At 39.8% G+C, this 19028-nt stretch overlaps 1 protein-coding gene across 2 annotated transcripts in view; it reads left to right on the forward strand.

Moving 5' to 3' along the window:
• Window positions 1-4257: 4257 nt before the first annotated feature.
• The window catches only part of LOC126215140 (transmembrane and ubiquitin-like domain-containing protein 1), a 65821-nt gene continuing 51050 nt past the window's right edge, over window positions 4258-19028 (forward strand). Inside the window, exons 1-2 of one of the 2 annotated variants that reach the window (XM_049941802.1) lie at window positions 4258-4484; window positions 11762-11926. In XM_049941802.1, coding sequence (XP_049797759.1) covers window positions 11783-11926 — 144 coding nt within the window. In that variant the 5' untranslated portion in view covers window positions 4258-4484; window positions 11762-11782. The remainder of the gene's footprint in view (window positions 4485-11761; window positions 11927-19028) is intronic. The other variant, XM_049941803.1, reaches the window with a different exon arrangement.

Consider the following 19028-nt stretch of genomic DNA (forward strand, 5'->3'; position numbering starts at 1 on the left):
AAGTTGTTATATTAACTTAAGTATGTTGTTAAATTAACCTAATTATGTCATGTATTGGAAAATTCGACTCGTTCCACATCATTACGAAATATCGTATTCATGATCCATGGAACTAGTATTAATCTAATCTAATCTAATCTAATCTAATCAAGAAAAATATCAGTCTGCAAAAGATCCCAGTGCAGCGTGAAAATGTACATAAGAGTATAGAAAGTGCAAATTGAACTATACTGTAATGAATGATTCTTTATGTTCCTATAGTTTGAAAGTGGAAGGAATTCCAAAAACTCAAACTATCATAAAGATTGACATTTATAAGGTTATTACTTCTTTACACAGTTCATCTGAAAATACGTCAGATAAACCTATATGGAAGTAATCTCATACCTTGTTCTCGTATATATGATTCTAATTGTTACCTGTTGGTTTTTCTGATGAAGAAAGTGTGACAACAAAACAGCATAAAGAGATGTATATACCAAATTCAAACGACACAACACAAAGCCTTATCCTACCATCTAACATTTAAAACAGTTACTTAAATGGAATTGTGTTCATACTGAACTGTTTTTCTGCTTTGTATAATTTTTTAAAAATTTCCCTTTGAGTAATTTCTGCTGGATATACAAACTCCTGGAACAAATGTACCAAAACAGCTTATCACAAGAGTCATGTTTGTCAAACCAGATATCGTTACGTCTTACTGTTTACATTTAGGAAACATTCCCTAGAATATGCAGATTGTATAATACTGGCAGAAACAAGATTGTGCATCTTACTTTTAATACATGATAGCTGTTTGTCATCCTCTTTAATATTTGTTAAATTTCTTTAATGTGTTGTCTATGTGCATACTTTAAAGCTGCACAATGTTTAGTTTTCGTATATCATAATTTTCGTCATTTGTTAAAATTCCATTCTTGTCCATTTAGGTCTAAATAGGAATATTATTACTGATTCGTTCTTGTGGACGTATGTTATTCATATCTTTGCGTTTATACTGGGTATCCCACCTAAACATTTCACTGCCAATATCCCTGGAACCACAATAGATATTGACAAACGGCTTTACGGGTATGAATGTACAGTAGGGGCCCACGAAAGTAAACACTATGAGACATTCTGAATTCTGTGCTTATATTGCTTAACATAAACTTCTGTATTTTTAATGGACAGTTCATATTATTCTATACGCAATCAATAACATGAGAAATCACGATAATAACGGCGTTGGTTGCATCGCAATACGTCAGTTACATCCTGAGAAATTGGAACTCTAAGTTGACTCATGAAATGAACGAAACACGCCGCTATTGCACTTCTCGTGATGCAAGCATGACCCGAACGTTGCTCGTAATCGCTATGTGATTGAATATGTATTCTTTCTTTCACTGTTATCATGAGGGCCAACAGTAATAATAGGGATTCCTGCCACAAACATTGATATGTACATAACGGTGTCCCTTGTTGCGTGTTGCGTTTACCTATGTGCAGACAACAGAACAGTACCTGCCTGAACACACCTCCCTGTTACACCACCCAGGTAAACCCCTTGCCTCTGCAGCTGTGTATAGGAATAGACCACAATCGGCACTGTGTGTGTGGGAAGGCTCACTAGAAAGAAGGTTGCTGTATGTGCAGTATGTACAGGTACCTGAGACCAGTGTGCTGTACACTACTGTAATTGGAATTATTGTTGTAATCGGATATTAATTTACCTGTCCATCTGTTCTAGGCATTCGAAATGGTTGACACGATATTACTGTATGGAAAATGTTACCAAAATGGCACATGTACAGCACAGATTAATGCCCAGTGTTTCTCTAATAGATGTCATTCAACTGACCCTACCTTCATGAATATTGTTAGAAGGCTTGGTGTGACAGGGTGGTTGTCTCCATGAATGCAGATGTGGAGCAGAGGCGTAACACATGAAGCAGCCGCTACAGTAAACCCTCATGCAAGTATTCATGATATGGGGAGACAGAAGGGAATCCCTCGAACAAGCACAATGTGTACTCTGCACAGGCGTAGATGCCACACACACTACATGGTGTTACATCAGGACTCCCATGGGAACGACGTGCACAATCACAGAATACTGACAGTGGGTTCTGTGGCAAGCCCATGACCTTATGCATAGGGTATTGCTCGCTGATGAAGCCATGTTTACACACCATGGGAATGTCAACTTACACAATTTGCACTACTGGTCTCCAGAAAACTGGATTCGCCGGGTTGAACATCAACATCAGTGGTGTGTCAGTGTATGTTGTGGTATTGTAGGACATCACACCACTGGTCCATATTTAATTGATGGCACTCTTAATGGTTGACAGTACGAGATGTACCTTAGCTGGACTGATGAAAGACCTACCCATTCATTTGCATCAAATTATGTGTTATCAGCATGATGGATCCCTCGCACATAATGCCATGGTGGCGCGAACAGGCGCTAAACCAACAATTCCTACATTGGTTGATTAGCCAGGGCAGTCCCAATCAGGGATTTCCAGCACGGTCGTCGGACCTCACCATCGTGGATCTATTCTCTCGGTACTTGTGAAAGATGTGGTGTATCAGCAGGTCCCAACAATAATGGCCAACATGAAAGGCCGTATTACCGCTCTATAGGCTGCAATAACCCCATAAACTCTGAAAGCCATGAGTGGATCAGTGATGGAGCATGCACATTGGTGCTGCCAATCAAATGATGATCTCTTCGAACATATGCTGTAGCATTTCAGCTGTGAGACGTGTGGTTGCACATTTTGTGTATTACAAGGAAGATGTATGTTTTTTTTGTTGTTGTTACTAATGTACATTTATGTGTGTGTTGCACCATCTGCAACAGTTTAATTGTGTCCCAGTCACTAAAGATATTCAATGATATGCTCCTGTACGTGGCATGTACCATTGTGTAATTGATGTACAACTACATACAAATAGCATGTATCCCTCTGTACGACCCTTTGACAGTCATTAATTTTGTTTAATCTGGCCAGTAGTTATCGGTATTTCATTGCCATTATGTCGAGTGTAGTTCAGTCAAACAGTTCAATAAAGCACATATGAGAAAATCATATCCTTGTTTTCATTGTGAGTGACTGGGCATCCATATGTATCCCAGGTCATGTACTAACAGTGTACATAGCAATATGTAGGTACAGAGTTTGAAGCATCGTAATAAGTCAATCACATCGCGATTACGAGCGACGCGTGGGTCACGTTTGCAACTCGGCAACTGCAACAGCGGCGCGTTTCGTTCATATCACACGTCAACTTCACGTTCCAGTCTCTCCGAATGTAATCGACGTTTTGCGATGCAACCAACGCCATTACTATTGTGATTTCTGATGTTATTGATTGAATAGAACAACATGGGGTGTCCATTACAAAAAGAGATGTCTTGTAGTATTTACTTTCGAGAGAACCTGCCATACATTCATACCCGTGAAAGCCGCTTGTCAATATCTGTTGTGGTTCCAGGGATATTGGGAGTAACAAGTTTAAATTACAATAAAATGCAGACCTAAATACCAATGGGGACAGTTGAAAATGTATCCTCCCAACTGGGACTCGAACCCGGGATCTCCTGGGACTCCCTTTATATGAGAATATGACACGTCCTGTCTTGCAATATAAATTTCTGCACTGTGCACAAGGCTCCGCTGTCGTGTTTCAGAATTTTCGAAACTTATTAAAATTACATTCGTCGTTATTGAATAGGGAGATATCAGTGATTTGTTCTTGTGAGTATGTGTTAAACACACAACTGTATGTGTTAGGGAGGAAAACAGCTTGGTTTTCATGTGAAATTGTCCATTCTGTGTCTCCTGCCGTCTGTTTGACGTATTTGACTGCGGCACTGTGTTGTCATATTGAAGTCTCCGGCTTAATGGTATGCTTCATACAGAGCCATACTTCGCTGAAAGTTTCTTATTGAAACTTATATTGGCTGGATTTTTGTTTTAAATGCGCAACTGCAAGGTTAAGTAACATTTAATGATCCAGATATAATAAATATGTATCAGGTTATCAGGAAATTTAAGAAGGAATAATTAAATTGGGATACTTTTGGTTCATTATTGGATATCCTAGTCCGCTACATATTTTCAAATTCTAGGAAAAATTAGTTTTAAATTCGTGGTGCGTTTAGTAATCCAATGTTTAGATGGATATGTCAAGGCCTGGAAGCTTGGCGGACTTGCTTTGTAGTATGAGATCGCATATTCGATTACAAATTTAAATAAAATCTTTGCTCGTTTGCATTGAAGGGGGGTTCTGGGTTTTGAAAGATAAATGTAGGGAGAAGCTATGTTATTATTTGTGTTTGTTGTCTTTGTGAGTGTTTTGAACGTTGTTGAATGCTGTTGATAAATGTGATAGTTGAAATACGATTTGGTTGATTTTGAAAAGTTCAGAAATCGGACTGTCAGTTGCAGTCATCAGTGGATAGAAAGCGCTTAATTGCATTATTAAAGGTATGTATCCAGTCTTCGTAGTGGTATTTTGTAAGACATGGCATTGTATAGTTGTGCGTTTGAATGCAAACTTTCGAAGGTATAGAGAGGAAAAAATTGATTGCCTGGGGCTTGTCATACAAATAAATTGCCTTGGTTATTTCCCAAGGCCGTCACTTCAAGAACACTAAGAAAATTTCGATTTGATGACTTTTTTTCTTTGTGTTGGAGTATCAATGCGAAATTGTATTGTAGGATTATTTAAATAGATACCACTTGCGATTCCGTCCGTAGGTCGTGTAATCCGCCTCCGGTATTACTTTCCCTACATTACGTATCTTGTCAATGACTAGAGAAACACAGACATTGTATGAACTGTAAATATGTATTGCAGATTAAATATTACCACAATATTATTGTATTTTTTCGTTCATTTTGAAAATGTAAATGTCACGTTTTATCTCAGTTCCAATTTTCTTCGTAGTGCCATTGATTTTTTCCTCGGTGTGCCCTGTAAAGCGATTGTTTTTATTAAACTTGATTAACCTTTTTTTTTGTGTCGAAGTATTTGTTTCTCCTCCTCCTGCCCCATATGGCTAGATGTGTATCAAACAATTTCTGCGTTGTGTATTATGATTTCAATGTTCCAGTGGCTGGTGGTGATGTATGTGTTACAATAATATTTTTTTGGTGTCTTAAGATAGGCCTAATTGAATTTGCATTGTGCAAACTATAGCCTCATGAAATAATGTTTGCTGGGATAGGCCTAATAATTTTTGAAGAGGTATGTATGATGTCAGCTTTGCATATGGAGCTGCAGCAGACATTGTACCTTTAATTTTAACATTCTGCTGTGAACAATTGTGTAAGCCAGACGGATCAGCCAATGTCAATTCTAATGTTAAGCGGATAAGACTGAAGAAAGATCAATATATTAATGAATTTATTGACAGGTTAAATGGTGTCAATTGGGACTCAGTTTTTGATAATTTCTTGAACCAAACTCTCTGAGTTATGGTACTCACACTCATCATTAATCAAAAATATCCCCAGGCATAAAATGAAAGAGAAAATGTTATATGATATACACATGAGCTGGCCCTCAATAGAGTAGAGATACTCAAGCTGTGCATAATATGTAAAAATTCTTGTATGCAACTGGAAGACCCTACTGATAGAGCTTATTTAAATTGTAATAAATAAATTTGACCCAGGTGAAAAACCTTGCTCTCGAACTTCACGCAGAAGGTGGTTCAAACAACTTCAAAGCAGCAAGGGACATTACCAAACAAGAAGATTCCCAAATTTGCATACAAAATATTCCGCTGGCCCCCACTGGAAGTGTGTGATTACTTTCTAACCTCAGTGAGCGAGCTGAAAAACAAAATCAAGGCAAACGGAATTTCTGCATTAGATCTTCTTCGTGCTGAGTGACATAGAACGTTCAAGATTTCAGGGGGAGGGAGATCCAGTACATAACCTTAGCCGGTGTTATAAAATTAGTATCAGGGTTCTCCAACTCCAGAACTGTGGACTATTATTGGTTCTCAAATTAAATTATGTAATAAAATGTATTTTTTTTATCAGCAGTTGCTTTCTTTCATTTTTTCCTGGTCCAGTTAAAACTGCTCTAAATAGTAATCTATCTTTAAAAAAAGGAGATGTGCATGTGCTGGAAAACTAGTGACCAATTTCTATTGTTCCAGTTTTTTCTAAATCTTTTAATTTCTAATGTACAACAAGATTTGTATTTTGAATACTGCTGTAACGAAAGTTGTTAACCAGATGTTAACTGAATTTGAAAATAAGGATTTGTTATCTGTTGTACTGTGTGACCTCAGCGAAGCCTTTGACTGTATACCTCAAGCACTTGACAACTTGTGTCCATGGCTCCATGGGGTGTGCACCGCACATGAACTGTAGCATCAGCTCTCCCCAACTGAAATCACGACTCATCTGATCACGCCATTCCAGTCGTGTAGAGTGCAACTGGTAAGATAATGAGCCCAGAGAGACGCTGCAGGTGATGTGCTGTTAGCAAAGGCACTTGCATTGTTCATCTGCTGCCATAGCCCATTAACGCAAAATTTCTCTGCACTATCCTAATAGATATGTTCATCACATGTCTCGCATTGATTTCTGTGGTTGTTTTGTGCAGTGTTACTTGTCTGTTAGCGCTGACAACTCTGCACAAAAACCGCTGTTCTCAGTTGTTAAGTGAAGACTGTTGGCCACTGCGTTGTCCGTGGTGAGAAGTAATGCCTGAAATGTGGTATTCTCGGCACACTATTGACACTGTGGACCTTGGAATATTGAATTTTCCAACTATTCTGATACACCTGTATACGTACATATCACTATCCCATGACTTTTGTCGCCTCTTTGTAAAGCTCTGTCTCCACTTAGCACAAAGTATTTTGATCACAAATGTTTGCCACACTTTTTCCTTGCTTCCACTGTGAATGGCCGTGTTTGTTGTAGGAAAACAGAATTCATATATTTGTGAGTAGGCTATATTTTTTTAGGAAAGAATTAAATTTCTCATCTGCTGTGTAATCTTGGTAAACTTCTCTGTAAACACTCTGTGAATAATGTAGCCTAACTGAGTCAGCATTTACATTTATGTGAAAATTTCCTTTTCTGTGCTTACTTAAACTTAACTGATGGTGATGTATTATTGCTGCCATCATAGTCAGATAAACCATTTACTATGGGGTTCGCATTATTTAATTAAAGAATGTTGAATTTAGACATAAATTGCTGTTATACTATGCCCTTCTATTATTTTTGGGAATGTTACTGGGAAAGTCAAACTAAAGCTGCACATCAGTAACTTAGGTGCCTATATATATGCAGACTGAAGTGATGAATTGTCTGTAGAGATGTTGTTGTTGTGGTCTTCAGTCCTGAGACTGGTTTGATGCAGCTCTCCATGCTACTCTATCCTGTGCAAGCTTCTTCATCTCCCAGTACCTACTGCAACCTACATCCTTCTGAATCTGCTTAGTGTATGCATCTCTTGGTCTCCCCCTACGATTTTTACCCTCCACGCTGCCCTCCAATACTAAATTGGTGATCCCTTGATGCCTCAGAACATGTCCTACCAACCGATCCCTTCTTCTGGTCAAGTTGTGCCACAAACTCCTCTTCTCCCCAATCCTGTTCAGTACCTCCTCATTAGTTATGTGATCTACCCATCTAATCTTCAGCATTCTTCTGTAGCACCACATTTCGAAAGCTTCTATTCTCTTCTTGTCCAAACTATTTATCGTCCATGTTTCACTTCCATACATGGCTACACTCCATACAAATACTTTCAGAAAAGACTTCCTGACACTTAAATCTATACTCGATGTTAACAAATTTCTCTTCTTCAGAAACGCTTTCCTTGCCATTGCCAGTCTACATTTTATATCCTCTCTACTTCGACCATCATCAGTTATTTTGCTCCCCAAATAGCAAAACTCCTTTACTACTTTAAGTGTCTCATTTCCTAATCTAATACCCTCAACATCACCCGACTTAATTCGACTACATTCCATTATCCTCGTTTTGCTTTTGTTGATGTTCATCTTATATCCTCCCTTCAAGACACCATCCATTCCATTCAACTGCTCTTCCAAGTCCTTTGCTGTCTCTGACAGAATTACAATGTCATCGGCGAACCTCAAAGTTTTTATTTCTTCTCCATGGATTTTAATACCTACTCCGAATTTTTCTTTTGTTTCCTTTACTGCTTGCTCAATATACAGATTGAATAACATCGGGGAGAGGCTACAACCCTGTCTTACTCCCTTCCCAACCACTGCTTCCCTTTCATGTCCCTCGACTCTTATAACTGCCATCTGGTTTCTGTACAAATTGTAAATAGCCTTTCGCTCCCTGTATTTTACCCCCGCCACCTTTAGAATTTGAAAGAGAGTATTCCAGTCAACATTGTCAAAAGCTTTCTCTAAGTCTACAAATGCTAGAAACGTAGGTTTGCCTTTCCTTAATCTTTCTTCTAAGATAAGTCGTAAGGTCAGTATTGCCTCACGTGTCCCAGTATTTCTACGGAATCCAAACTGATCTTCCCCGAGGTCGGCTTCTACTAGTTTTTCCATTCGTCTGTAAAGAATTCGTGTTAGTCTTTTGCAGCTGTGGCTTATTAAACTGATTGTTCGGTAATTCTCACATCTGTCAACACCTGCTTTCTTTGGGATTGGAATTATTATATTCTTCTTGAAGTCTGAGGGTATTTCGCCTGTTTCATACATCTTGCTCACCAGATGGTAGAGTTTTGTCAGGACTGGCTCTCCCAAGGCCGTCAGTAGTTCCGATGGAATGTTGTCTACTCCGGGGGCCTTGTTTCGACTCAGGTCTTTCAGTGCTCTGTCAAACTCTTCACGCAGTATCGTATCTCCCATTTCATCTTCATCTACATCCTCTTCCATTTCCATAATATTGTCCTCAAGTACATCGCCCTTGTATAGACCCTCTATATACTCCTTCCACCTTTCTGCTTTCTCTTCTTTGCTTAGAACTGGGTTTCCATCTGAGCTCTTGATGTTCATACAAGTGGTTCTCTTATCTCCAAAGGTCTCTTTAATTTTCCTGTAGGCAGTATCTATCTTACCCCTAGTAAGATAAGCCTCTACATCCTTACATTTGTCCTCTAGCCATCCCTGCTTAGCCATTTTGCACTTCCTGTCGATCTCATTTTTGAGACGTTTGTATTCCTTTTTGCCTGCTTCATTTACTGCATTTTTATATTTTCTCCTTTCATCAATTAAATTCAATATTTCTTCTGTTACCCAAGGATTTCTACTAGCCCTCGTCTTTTTACCTACTTGATCCTCTGTAGAGATAGCACTTAAGAAAGTACTGTTATCACTGTTTGGCTAGTAACATAAACAATGTACTAAACTCACTACTACAGCTGCAGATACAGTAAAACTAGACTTCTGAGTACCACTTTTACAGTAGATTTTTAATCACTAAAATACCAAAACTTGGCAGCACTTGCAAGTTGTAGCAATGTTGCCAGCATCAGTATTGCTCCTTCTTGATTAGTGCACTATGGACACTCCCATCTTCAGAGATAACAGCATTCGTGCACACAGGGCTGCACTGCATGCATACATTTCCTTTTGATAAGCACTCGGGCATCCTATTCCACCCAGACTGGCCAGCTAAATCCCCCAATTTAAGCCTGTGGAAAATGTCTGGGACTATTTGTAACAGCCGGTGAAACATAGTAATCAAAATCCTCGCTTCTTGATAGCTCTTCCTAATCTAATCATTGATGAGTAACTTCGGCCAAATATGGCAGAGCTGAAAAAAGCTGTGAAGCTCCTTTCGCATTGAATTGAAGCCATTATCAGGGCTAGAGGCGGTGTGTGACAGTATTATCTGACATCTCCTGGGAGGGATCAGTGTTCTTATACAGTACAAATATTTCTGATTGTTTTACTGAAGATACGTGTTGTGCTTGATACGAGTTCAGCAAGACAGCAAATAAATATTCGTATTATATAGCTTCAGTCAGTGTTATTTAAAAGTGGCTTTTGTTCACCATATTCAAGCTGCATAGACCACTGTTCATTATAATGTTTTGTAAATAATGTAGGAGTAAAGCTGGCCACTCACCAAAAAGCAGAAGCATCAGCTTGGCAATAGAAAGAAAGGAAAAAAAAAACTTGTTAGCTAAAGTACAAATATGCGCACAAAACACACACACTTTTGTGCCCCTGCACAGTGCCGGCATCATTCATAATACCAGAATTGCAGTTTCACTGGTGGACATGGGTGATGCTGTATGGAGTGGGTGGGTAGAGCGCGAGAGAGGGGGGAGGCAGGAAAGGGCATTGGGGGGAGGTGGCTAGCAGCTCAAGAGACAGGCAGCTGGTTTGCTCAGCGGTGATGGCGAGCAGCGCATGATAAGGGGTGAAGGGGAAGTGCGAATTGGGTGTGGGTAGTGGGAGAGAGGAAGAGGAAATTGTTGGGTGGAGGGTGTGGGGACAGTGGCTTAAGGAAGATTGAGGCCAGGAGGGTTATGGACGCGAAGGATGTGTTGCAAAGATGACTTCCATCTGTGTAATTCACCTCAACCCCTCTGATGGCTCCATCCACACCTCTGCCCATATTAAACTCATTAACCACCAACACTATCTCCATTTTGACAGCTGTCATCCCCCGAACACTGAAAAAATCCCTCTCGTACAGCCTGGCCACTTGGTGACAGCGTGTCTGCAGTGATGAGAACTCCCTTTCCCAGTATGCTGAAGGTCTCATGAGGACCTTTAAAGACTTTCCGTGCCATATCCTCACACATACCCAACCCTTCCACCACCCCAAGAATCAGTGACAAAGGAGCTCACCCTCTCATCACTCAGTATCACCCTGGAGTTGAACAAGTGATCTGTATACTTCAACAGTGTTCTGATTATCTGTTGTCATGCCCTAAAAGGACAGACCATCGTATCCAAGATTCTTCCCACCCTTCTAAAAGTGGCGTTCCAGTGCCCTCCCAACCTACAAAACATCCTAGTTCATTTTCTATGCCACTCCCAACTCCATGCCACAGGGGTTATAGCCCTGTGGAAGACAGATGCAAGACCTCCCAAATCGACCCATACGACACCTCCTTCTCCAGTCCTGTCAGGCTTATCCTGCCCCATCAGAGGCCGGGCCACCTGTGACAGGAGCCTGGTAATATACTATCTCTGCTGCAATCTCTGCACAGCTTTTAATGTCAGTATGACAACCAACCAGCTGTCCACCAGAATGAATGGACACTGCCAAACTGTGGCTGAGAAAAAACTTGACCACCCAGTACCACAACTTGCAGCTGGGCACGAGTTCGTTTTCAATGGCTGCTTATCAGCCCAGGCCAACTGGATCCTTCCCTCCAACACCAGCTTTTCTGAACTATGAAGAGGGGAGTTGTCCTCACAACACATCCTTTCTATCCGTAACAGTCCTGGACGCTTATCTCCATTAGCCCACTGTCGTCACATCCTCCACCAAACAGTTTCATCTTGATCTGTCATATTGCCTCCTCCTAATTCACGTCTCTACTTCACCTTCATCATTCACTGCTCCCCAGTGTCTCTGACACGTGTGTACCATGTGCCTAGCCAATACAAAGCTCAACAATGTACACATTCCAAAAGCTGGCAAGTTTTTCTTCTTTTTGTGTACACGTGTTGATGACTTGAACTTCTGCGTTTTGGTGATTAGTCTTCTTTACTCCTAAAGCTTTTATATTCTGCCAGAACTTTCCACTGTAATTAACGTGTTTTTGTTTTGCTCGACAGGTAGAAGGCTGTGACAGCAAGATGCCTCTTATTGAAGGTGTCGGAGATGAGGTGATACAGTTTTTCTCGGTGCTGATTGCTGTGATTGTCGCGGTGGTGGCCTGGCGATCCACAGGAATCTCTGACAGGCCTATCTTCCGTACGGTGCGGAACCGCACCTATATGGTGAAACTTTGATCTCTAATTGTTTCAGTTCATGTGTTGTATTCACTGTGCCTGTATATGCAAAGTGTCTGTTACATTCGCTCTAAAATAAGTTCCAATGGTGCTGCTAAGTAGAAACTTGGCTCATTGTCGATTTTATTGTGAACGTATGGTTTATTTTTCGGTAGTCTATACTGTTACTTTTCAAAAGATTTAGTGTGGAACTGGGTCACAAAAGGAAGCAGAATATTTTCTCGGTACATTTATCGTGTCTGCGCCTTTCAAATTTGGCAGCTGGAAGCTTATATCACCGTTTATTAGATATGCGAGTGACTGATCGGAGTTTGTGCCTGTGGCTGCTGTTATTTTGTGAAGGATATGTAAATATAATCTTTAATGTTATTTATGGCAAGTACTTGGTATTGCAGGTCAAAATGAACTTAATAAACAATACTGACCTAACAGAACACATGGTCTGATTAAAATATCATTTTCTGTTTGTGAAATTGTATGTACTACACAACAGAAGAAAGAAATGTGTACTCTGGTTGCTGTTGCTGTGTAATGATAACTTAAATGGAATGTTGTGCTCACATACTGGGACTGTGAATATGGCAAGCACCGAATTTTGCTTGAAACAGAAAACTGTTCAGAACTATTCTAATTAGCACTGGAGTGCAGTATGAAAGTTTTTGCACAGTGGAGGTATGATCAGTTGTAGTAAACTTTGTTATGTTTCGCTAATTAACTTCTTGCCTTGTCTATGGGGGAAATGTTAGACTAGGACTAGAACAGTGCCACAGGTTTACTCGTTTATCTTTGTCAGCTCCACAACTGTTTTCGGAGGGATCCTTAATTGTTATTACAAATTTGTTTTCCATTTATTAATAGTTGTGTTTATATTATTTAAAACTGACTGATTTCAGGCAGTGTCACCCATCTTCAGATCTGTCAAATAAAATAAAAATATGATCTCTCTAGTTTTCTCGGCATGTCTGATTAATAGAGAGCTTCCCGGTGTAGAACTTAGTTGCTGTCTACATTTTCTGCACAATATTTCGACGACCGGCCCAGTTGTCTTCTTCAGTTGCCGCGAGTCCTGCTACTACGTGTACTCGCCGCCTGGACTCTGATCAAACTGTGAGCTATTATTCGTCTCACACAGCTATGTGTATCCGAGTTCGATTTGTCCTTTGATGCCCTTTTTGTTTTTCAGAGCACATACTGATAACTCCATGAAATGCAGATTCCCTCAGTGCTTTCCAACTCTGATGAATCTGATGGTCATTGAGGTATTAATAAATTGAGTGCTGAATCCCAAGCGGTATTTAAATTGGAACTCCATTCCTGTTTATTAAGTTTTCTGACATCTTAATTTCAATAGACTCCTGAATTATGCTGTCCCAGAAACTTGGCATTTGCGCTACGATATTGCTCTCATTTCATTTCACAATTATACTCAAGGCACTGCTCTGTGACCGCTGATTCACTTCGGTTGGTTTAGTCAGGTGTGTCGCAGACTGTATTCCTTACTTCTTTCCTTGACTGTTCTGATAGTCCGACGTAAAACGTTGCAAGGAATGTGGTACACACCCGCAACAAACATACTTTTTTATCGTAGTTGAAGTGAGCAAAATACACTGGATGACACGTTTCCATAGAAGTCTACCTACCTTTCCAGGCTCAACTTTTTTCTCAGCGATTTTTGAGTTTGGCTGCATTACCTGTTCGGTTTGTTGCTCTGAGTACCCCTTAGGAACACCAATTTTTTTTTACGGGGTATTAGTGCGTGCTTCGTAAAACAAAAGAGCTTCAGAGGATGCAGTGGATATTGGAAATCAAAGTTGGGTGAAAATAGTGCCGTGAGACTGACAATAGCTCACAGTCTGGTTGGAGTCCAGGCACTGAGTACACGTAACAGCAAAACTTGCAGCACCTGAATAGGATTGCTGGGTAGGCTGCCAAAATAAATTTTGAAAGAGCTCTTGATCGGTTTTTAATTCTGTAATATTATTGACTGCTCTCTACACATTTTAAAATATTAAGTTTGGACTTAGTGAATGACAGTGAAAGTGATAGTTCCATTAAGGCTAATTAGTGTACTTTGTACCTACAAGAAGTGGTATGTTAATACAGCATTTGTATAGTAATCAGATAGAAAAGGATTAAGATCTATATAATACAGAATACACAAGATTAGAAACCAGTTTTAATTTTTTTAAATATTGTTTAACAGATCAGAAGTGGGCAATAATTAAAAAAGATTGATAGGCAGAAAATAAGTCTATTTTCGAGAAATCTTCATAACTAAGAATATTGTAGAGCAGGTTCCTGTGCTTGCTGCAGTTGTCTCAATGCTGTATTTTGCTTCATTCAGCTTCTGAATAATTTATTTATACTGAATGGTTTGAAACTCTCATAGGCCTGGTTATCTTGTCTGATCAAATCAGTGGTTTCAAATTGTGCTAAGTGACTGGATCTCTTTTGTGAATCTTAAAATAATTTTTGTTCTCCCAGTATCAGAAATATTCTTAGTGGGAAAGGTAAATATCCAATAATAATTGTTAATAAGGATACCTAAAAATAAATGTTAATGTTGTTCCTACTCTGAGTGAATATTTTGTCACTTGAGAATTGAAATGCACCTTTGAATCTTCTTAGGTTTTGCACAAAAATGACAATTAATTATATAATTGGCTCTATTCATAGCAAATCTGGTAGTAGTGCAAAAATATCAGCTGAGTAATTTTAAATTTAATGCAATACAGGAGAGGCTACACAACTAGATCTATTTTGAATTATTTTATGGCATTTGTGTTGTTTCATCTGATGTACCCTCAACATCCAATTGCTTTAAGACTTCACTGTCTTGTCATCGATTTCGGGAGGATGACAGTTTAAATCCACATCTGGCCATCCTCATTTAGGTTTTCCATAATTTCCCTAAATTGCATCAGGCAAATGCCAGGATGCTGCCACAATGGAAACCGTATTTTTCGAATCCAAGCCGCACTTTTTTTCCGGTTTTTGTAATCCAAAAAACCGCCTTCGGCTTAGAATCGAGTGCAAAGCAAGCGGAAGTTCTGAAAAATGTTGGTAGGTGCCGCCACAACTAACTTCTGCTGTCGAATATATGTAGCGCTACACGGGCATGCTTTGTAGGCTAGGCACAAAGATAAATACTGGCGCCAAAACCTCTGCGTCAGTAAATAAATTAAAAAAAAAAAGGTGGAAGACGAGCTTTTTTTCTCCGCCCCGAATTTCGACCACTGCATTTTCATACATTATCCAACAAAGTAAATACAAATTCCATATTGTTCATCTTTGAATGTAGCAGAATTTCAATGTACTACGAAAATCCGACTGGCAAGACTGTTTGGGATGTTTGTCAATGTGGCCAACTCTACGTTCTGAATTTTTTCCTGCCTTTGAGAAGAGATGGTTGCTAATAGGAACCTGATGAAATGTGATTGACATGCAGTATTCTCTTCACCATAAGAATAATATGAATATAAACATTTTGCCATGTATTCTTTCGTGTTTGCTGCTATCTCATTTAAATCCTGTCTGTCTAATAAACTACGAAACTAGAGTGAGACAACAGCAAACGCGGAAGAATATAAGTATCGTGTCATGTTTATATTCGTATTATTCTTATGCCTAATAGTGATACAGTCAGAAATGAAGCATGGCAACTGACTAGATTTTTAAATCTAAGATGACTCTAATTTCTGTGCAGAATTTGATGTATTAAAGAAGCAGCTGCAAAGATTTTCAAACGGAGAAAAATTTTCGCCTAACTCTCGTTCAGAACATGTTCTATCATACGCAGTCTGTTATTTGGTTCTTGGTGATCATTATCAAAGAAAGCAGCAGTGTAAGTAACAACAAATAGCAGTCTCTTGCCATTGTTTTGCTAATGAGACGATTCCTCTCCTTTTTTTTTTTTTTTTTTTTTTTAAAGCGGCGGTAGTGCGCACAAAAGCAAGCCATGCAGCGTGTGGTGACAGGCCATAAACACGCACTATCAGAATGCAACAAACAATGCATGACACAGTACAGTAATGCATTTTCAGCTTAGAGTGACGTAAACACCTATAACAAAGAAAACGGCACTTATCAGATCAAAGCAAAATAAGCAATCGATTCAAACCAGATGAAGCATGTGAAAAAGGAAGGGTACCCGTATAAATACGGACGGAGCACCTGACGCTTAGCAATGGCTACCTGGTAAAGCTTCACTACTAAGCTTACGACTCGAACCAAACTACTGTAGCGGTATCACCATTCATACGACCTAAATTGTGTCTCATATTACAATGCCCCCCCCCCCCCCCGCCCCCCATGAACCATGGACCTTGCCGTTGGTGGGGAGGCTTGCGTGCCTCAGCGATACAGATAGCCGTACCGTAGGTGCAACCACAACGGAGGGGTATCTGTTGAGAGGCCAGACAAACATGTGCTTCCTGAAGAGGTGCAGCAGCATTTCAGTAGTTGCAAGAGCAACAGTCTGGATGATTGACTGATCTGGCCTTGTAACAGTAACCAAAACGGCCTTGCTGTGCTGCTACTGCGAACGGCTGAAAGCAAGGGGAAACTACGGCCGTAATTTTTCCCGAGGGCATGCAGCTTTACTGTATGATTAAATGATGATGGCGTCCTCTTGGGTAAAATATTCCGGAGGTAAAATAGTCCCCCATTCGGATCTCCGGGCAGGGACTACTCAAGAGGATGTCGTTATCAGGAGAAAGAAAACTGGCGTTCTACGGATCGGAGCGTGGAATGTCAGGTCCCTTAATCGGGCAGGTAGGTTAGAAAATTTGAAAAGGGAAATGGATAGGTTAAAGTTAGATATAGTGGGAATTAGTGAAGTTCGGTGGCAGGAGGAACAAGACTTCTGGTCAGGTGACTACAGGGTTATAAACACAAAGTCAAATAGGGGTAATGCAGGAGTAGGTTTAATAATGAATAGGAAAATAGGAACGCGGGTAAGCTACTACAAACAGCTTAGTGAACGCATTATTGTGGCCAAGATAGATACGAAGCCCACACCTACTACAGTAGTACAAGTTTATATGCCAACTAGCTCTGCAGATGACGAAGAAATTGAAGAAATGTATGATGAAATAAAAGAAATTATTCAGATAGTGAAGGGAGACGAAAATTTAATAGTCATGGGTGACTGGAATTCGAGTGTAGGAAAAGGGAGAGAAGGAAACGTAGTAGGTGAATATGGATTGGGGCTAAGAAATGAAAGAGGAAGCCACCTGGTAGAATTTTGCACAGAGCACAACTTAATCATAGCTAACACTTGGTTTAAGAATCATGATAGAAGGTTGTATACATGGAAGAACCCTGGAGATACTAAAAGGTATCAGATAGATTATATAATGGTAAGACAGAGATTTAGGAACCAGGTTTTAAATAGTAAGACATTTCCAGGGGCAGATGTGGACTCTGACCACAATCTGTTGGTTATGACCTGTAGCTTAAAACTGAAGAAACTGCAAAAAGGTGGGAATTTAAGGAGATGGGACCTGGATAAACTGAAAGAACCAGGGGTTGTACAGAGTTTCAGGGAGAGCATAAGGGAACAATTGACAGGAATGGGGGAAAGAAATACAGTAGAAGAAGAATGGGTAGCTTTGAGGGATGAAGTAGTGAAGGCAGCAGAGGATCAAATAGGTAAAAAGACGAGGGCTAGTAGAAATCCTTGGGTAACAGAAGAAATATTGAATTTAATTGATGAAAGGAGAAAATATAAAAAAATGCAGTAAATGAAGCAGGCAAAAAGGAATACAAACGTCTCAAAAATGAGATCGACAGAAAGTGCAAAATGGCTAAGCAGGGATGGCCAGAGGACAAATGTAAGGATGTAGAGGCTTATCTCACTAGGGGTAAGATAGATACTGCCTACAGGAAAATTAAAGAGACCTTTGGAGATAAGAGAACCACTTGTATGAACATCAAGAGCTCAGATGGAAACCCAGTTCTAAGCAAAGAAGGGAAAGCAGAAAGGTGGAAGGAGTACATAGAGGGTCTATACAAGGGCGATGTACTTGAGGACAATATTATGGAAATGAAGAGGATGTAGATGAAGATGAAATGGGAGATACGATACTGCGTGAAGAGTTTGACAGAGCACTGAAAGACCTGAGTCGAAACAAGCCCCCCGGAGTAGACAACATTCCATTGGAACTACTGACGGCCTTGGGAGAGCCAGTCCTGACAAAACTCTACCATCTGGTGAGCAAGATGTATGAAACAGGCGAAATACCCTCAGACTTCAAGAAGAATATAATAATTCCAATCCCAAAGAAAGCAGGTGTTGACAGATGTGAAAATTACCGGACAATCAGTTTAATAAGCCACAGCTGCAAAATACTAACACGAATTCTTTACAGACGAATGGAAAAACTAGTAGAAGCTGGCCTCGGGGAAGATCAGTTTGGATTCCGTAGAAATACTGGAACACGTGAGGCAATACTGACCTTACGACTTATCTTAGAAGAAAGATTAAGGAAAGGCAAACCTATGTTTCTAGCATTTGTAGACTTAGAGAAAGCTTTTGACAATGTTGACTGGAATACTCTCTTTCAAATTCTGAAGGTGGCAGCGGTAAAATACAGGGAGCGAAAGGCTATTTACAATTTGTACAGAAACCAGATGGCAGTTATAAGAGTCGAGGGGCATGAAAGGGAAGCAGTGGTTGGGAAGGGAGTGAGACAGGGTTGTAGCCTCTCCCCGATGTTATTCAATCTGTATATTGAGCAAGCAGTAAAGGAAACAAAAGAAAAATTCGGAGTAGGTATTAAAATTCATGGAGAAGAAGTAAAAACTTTGAGGTTCGCCGATGACATTGTAATTCTGTCAGAGACAGCAAAGGACTTGGAAGAGCAGTTGAACGGAATGGATGGTGTCTTGAAAGGAGGATATAAGATGAACATCAACAAAAGCAAAACGAGGATAATGGAATGTAGTCGAATTAAGTCGGGTGATGTTGAGGGTATTAGATTAGGAAATGAGACACTTAAAGTAGTAAAGGAGTTTTGCTATTTGGGGAGCAAAATAACTGATGATGGTCGAAGTAGAGAGAATATAAAATGTAGACTGGCAATGGCAA

The sequence above is a fragment of the Schistocerca nitens genome, chromosome 12, assembly GCF_023898315.1.
Source record: "Schistocerca nitens isolate TAMUIC-IGC-003100 chromosome 12, iqSchNite1.1, whole genome shotgun sequence".
NCBI classification, from domain to species: domain Eukaryota; kingdom Metazoa; phylum Arthropoda; class Insecta; order Orthoptera; family Acrididae; genus Schistocerca; species Schistocerca nitens.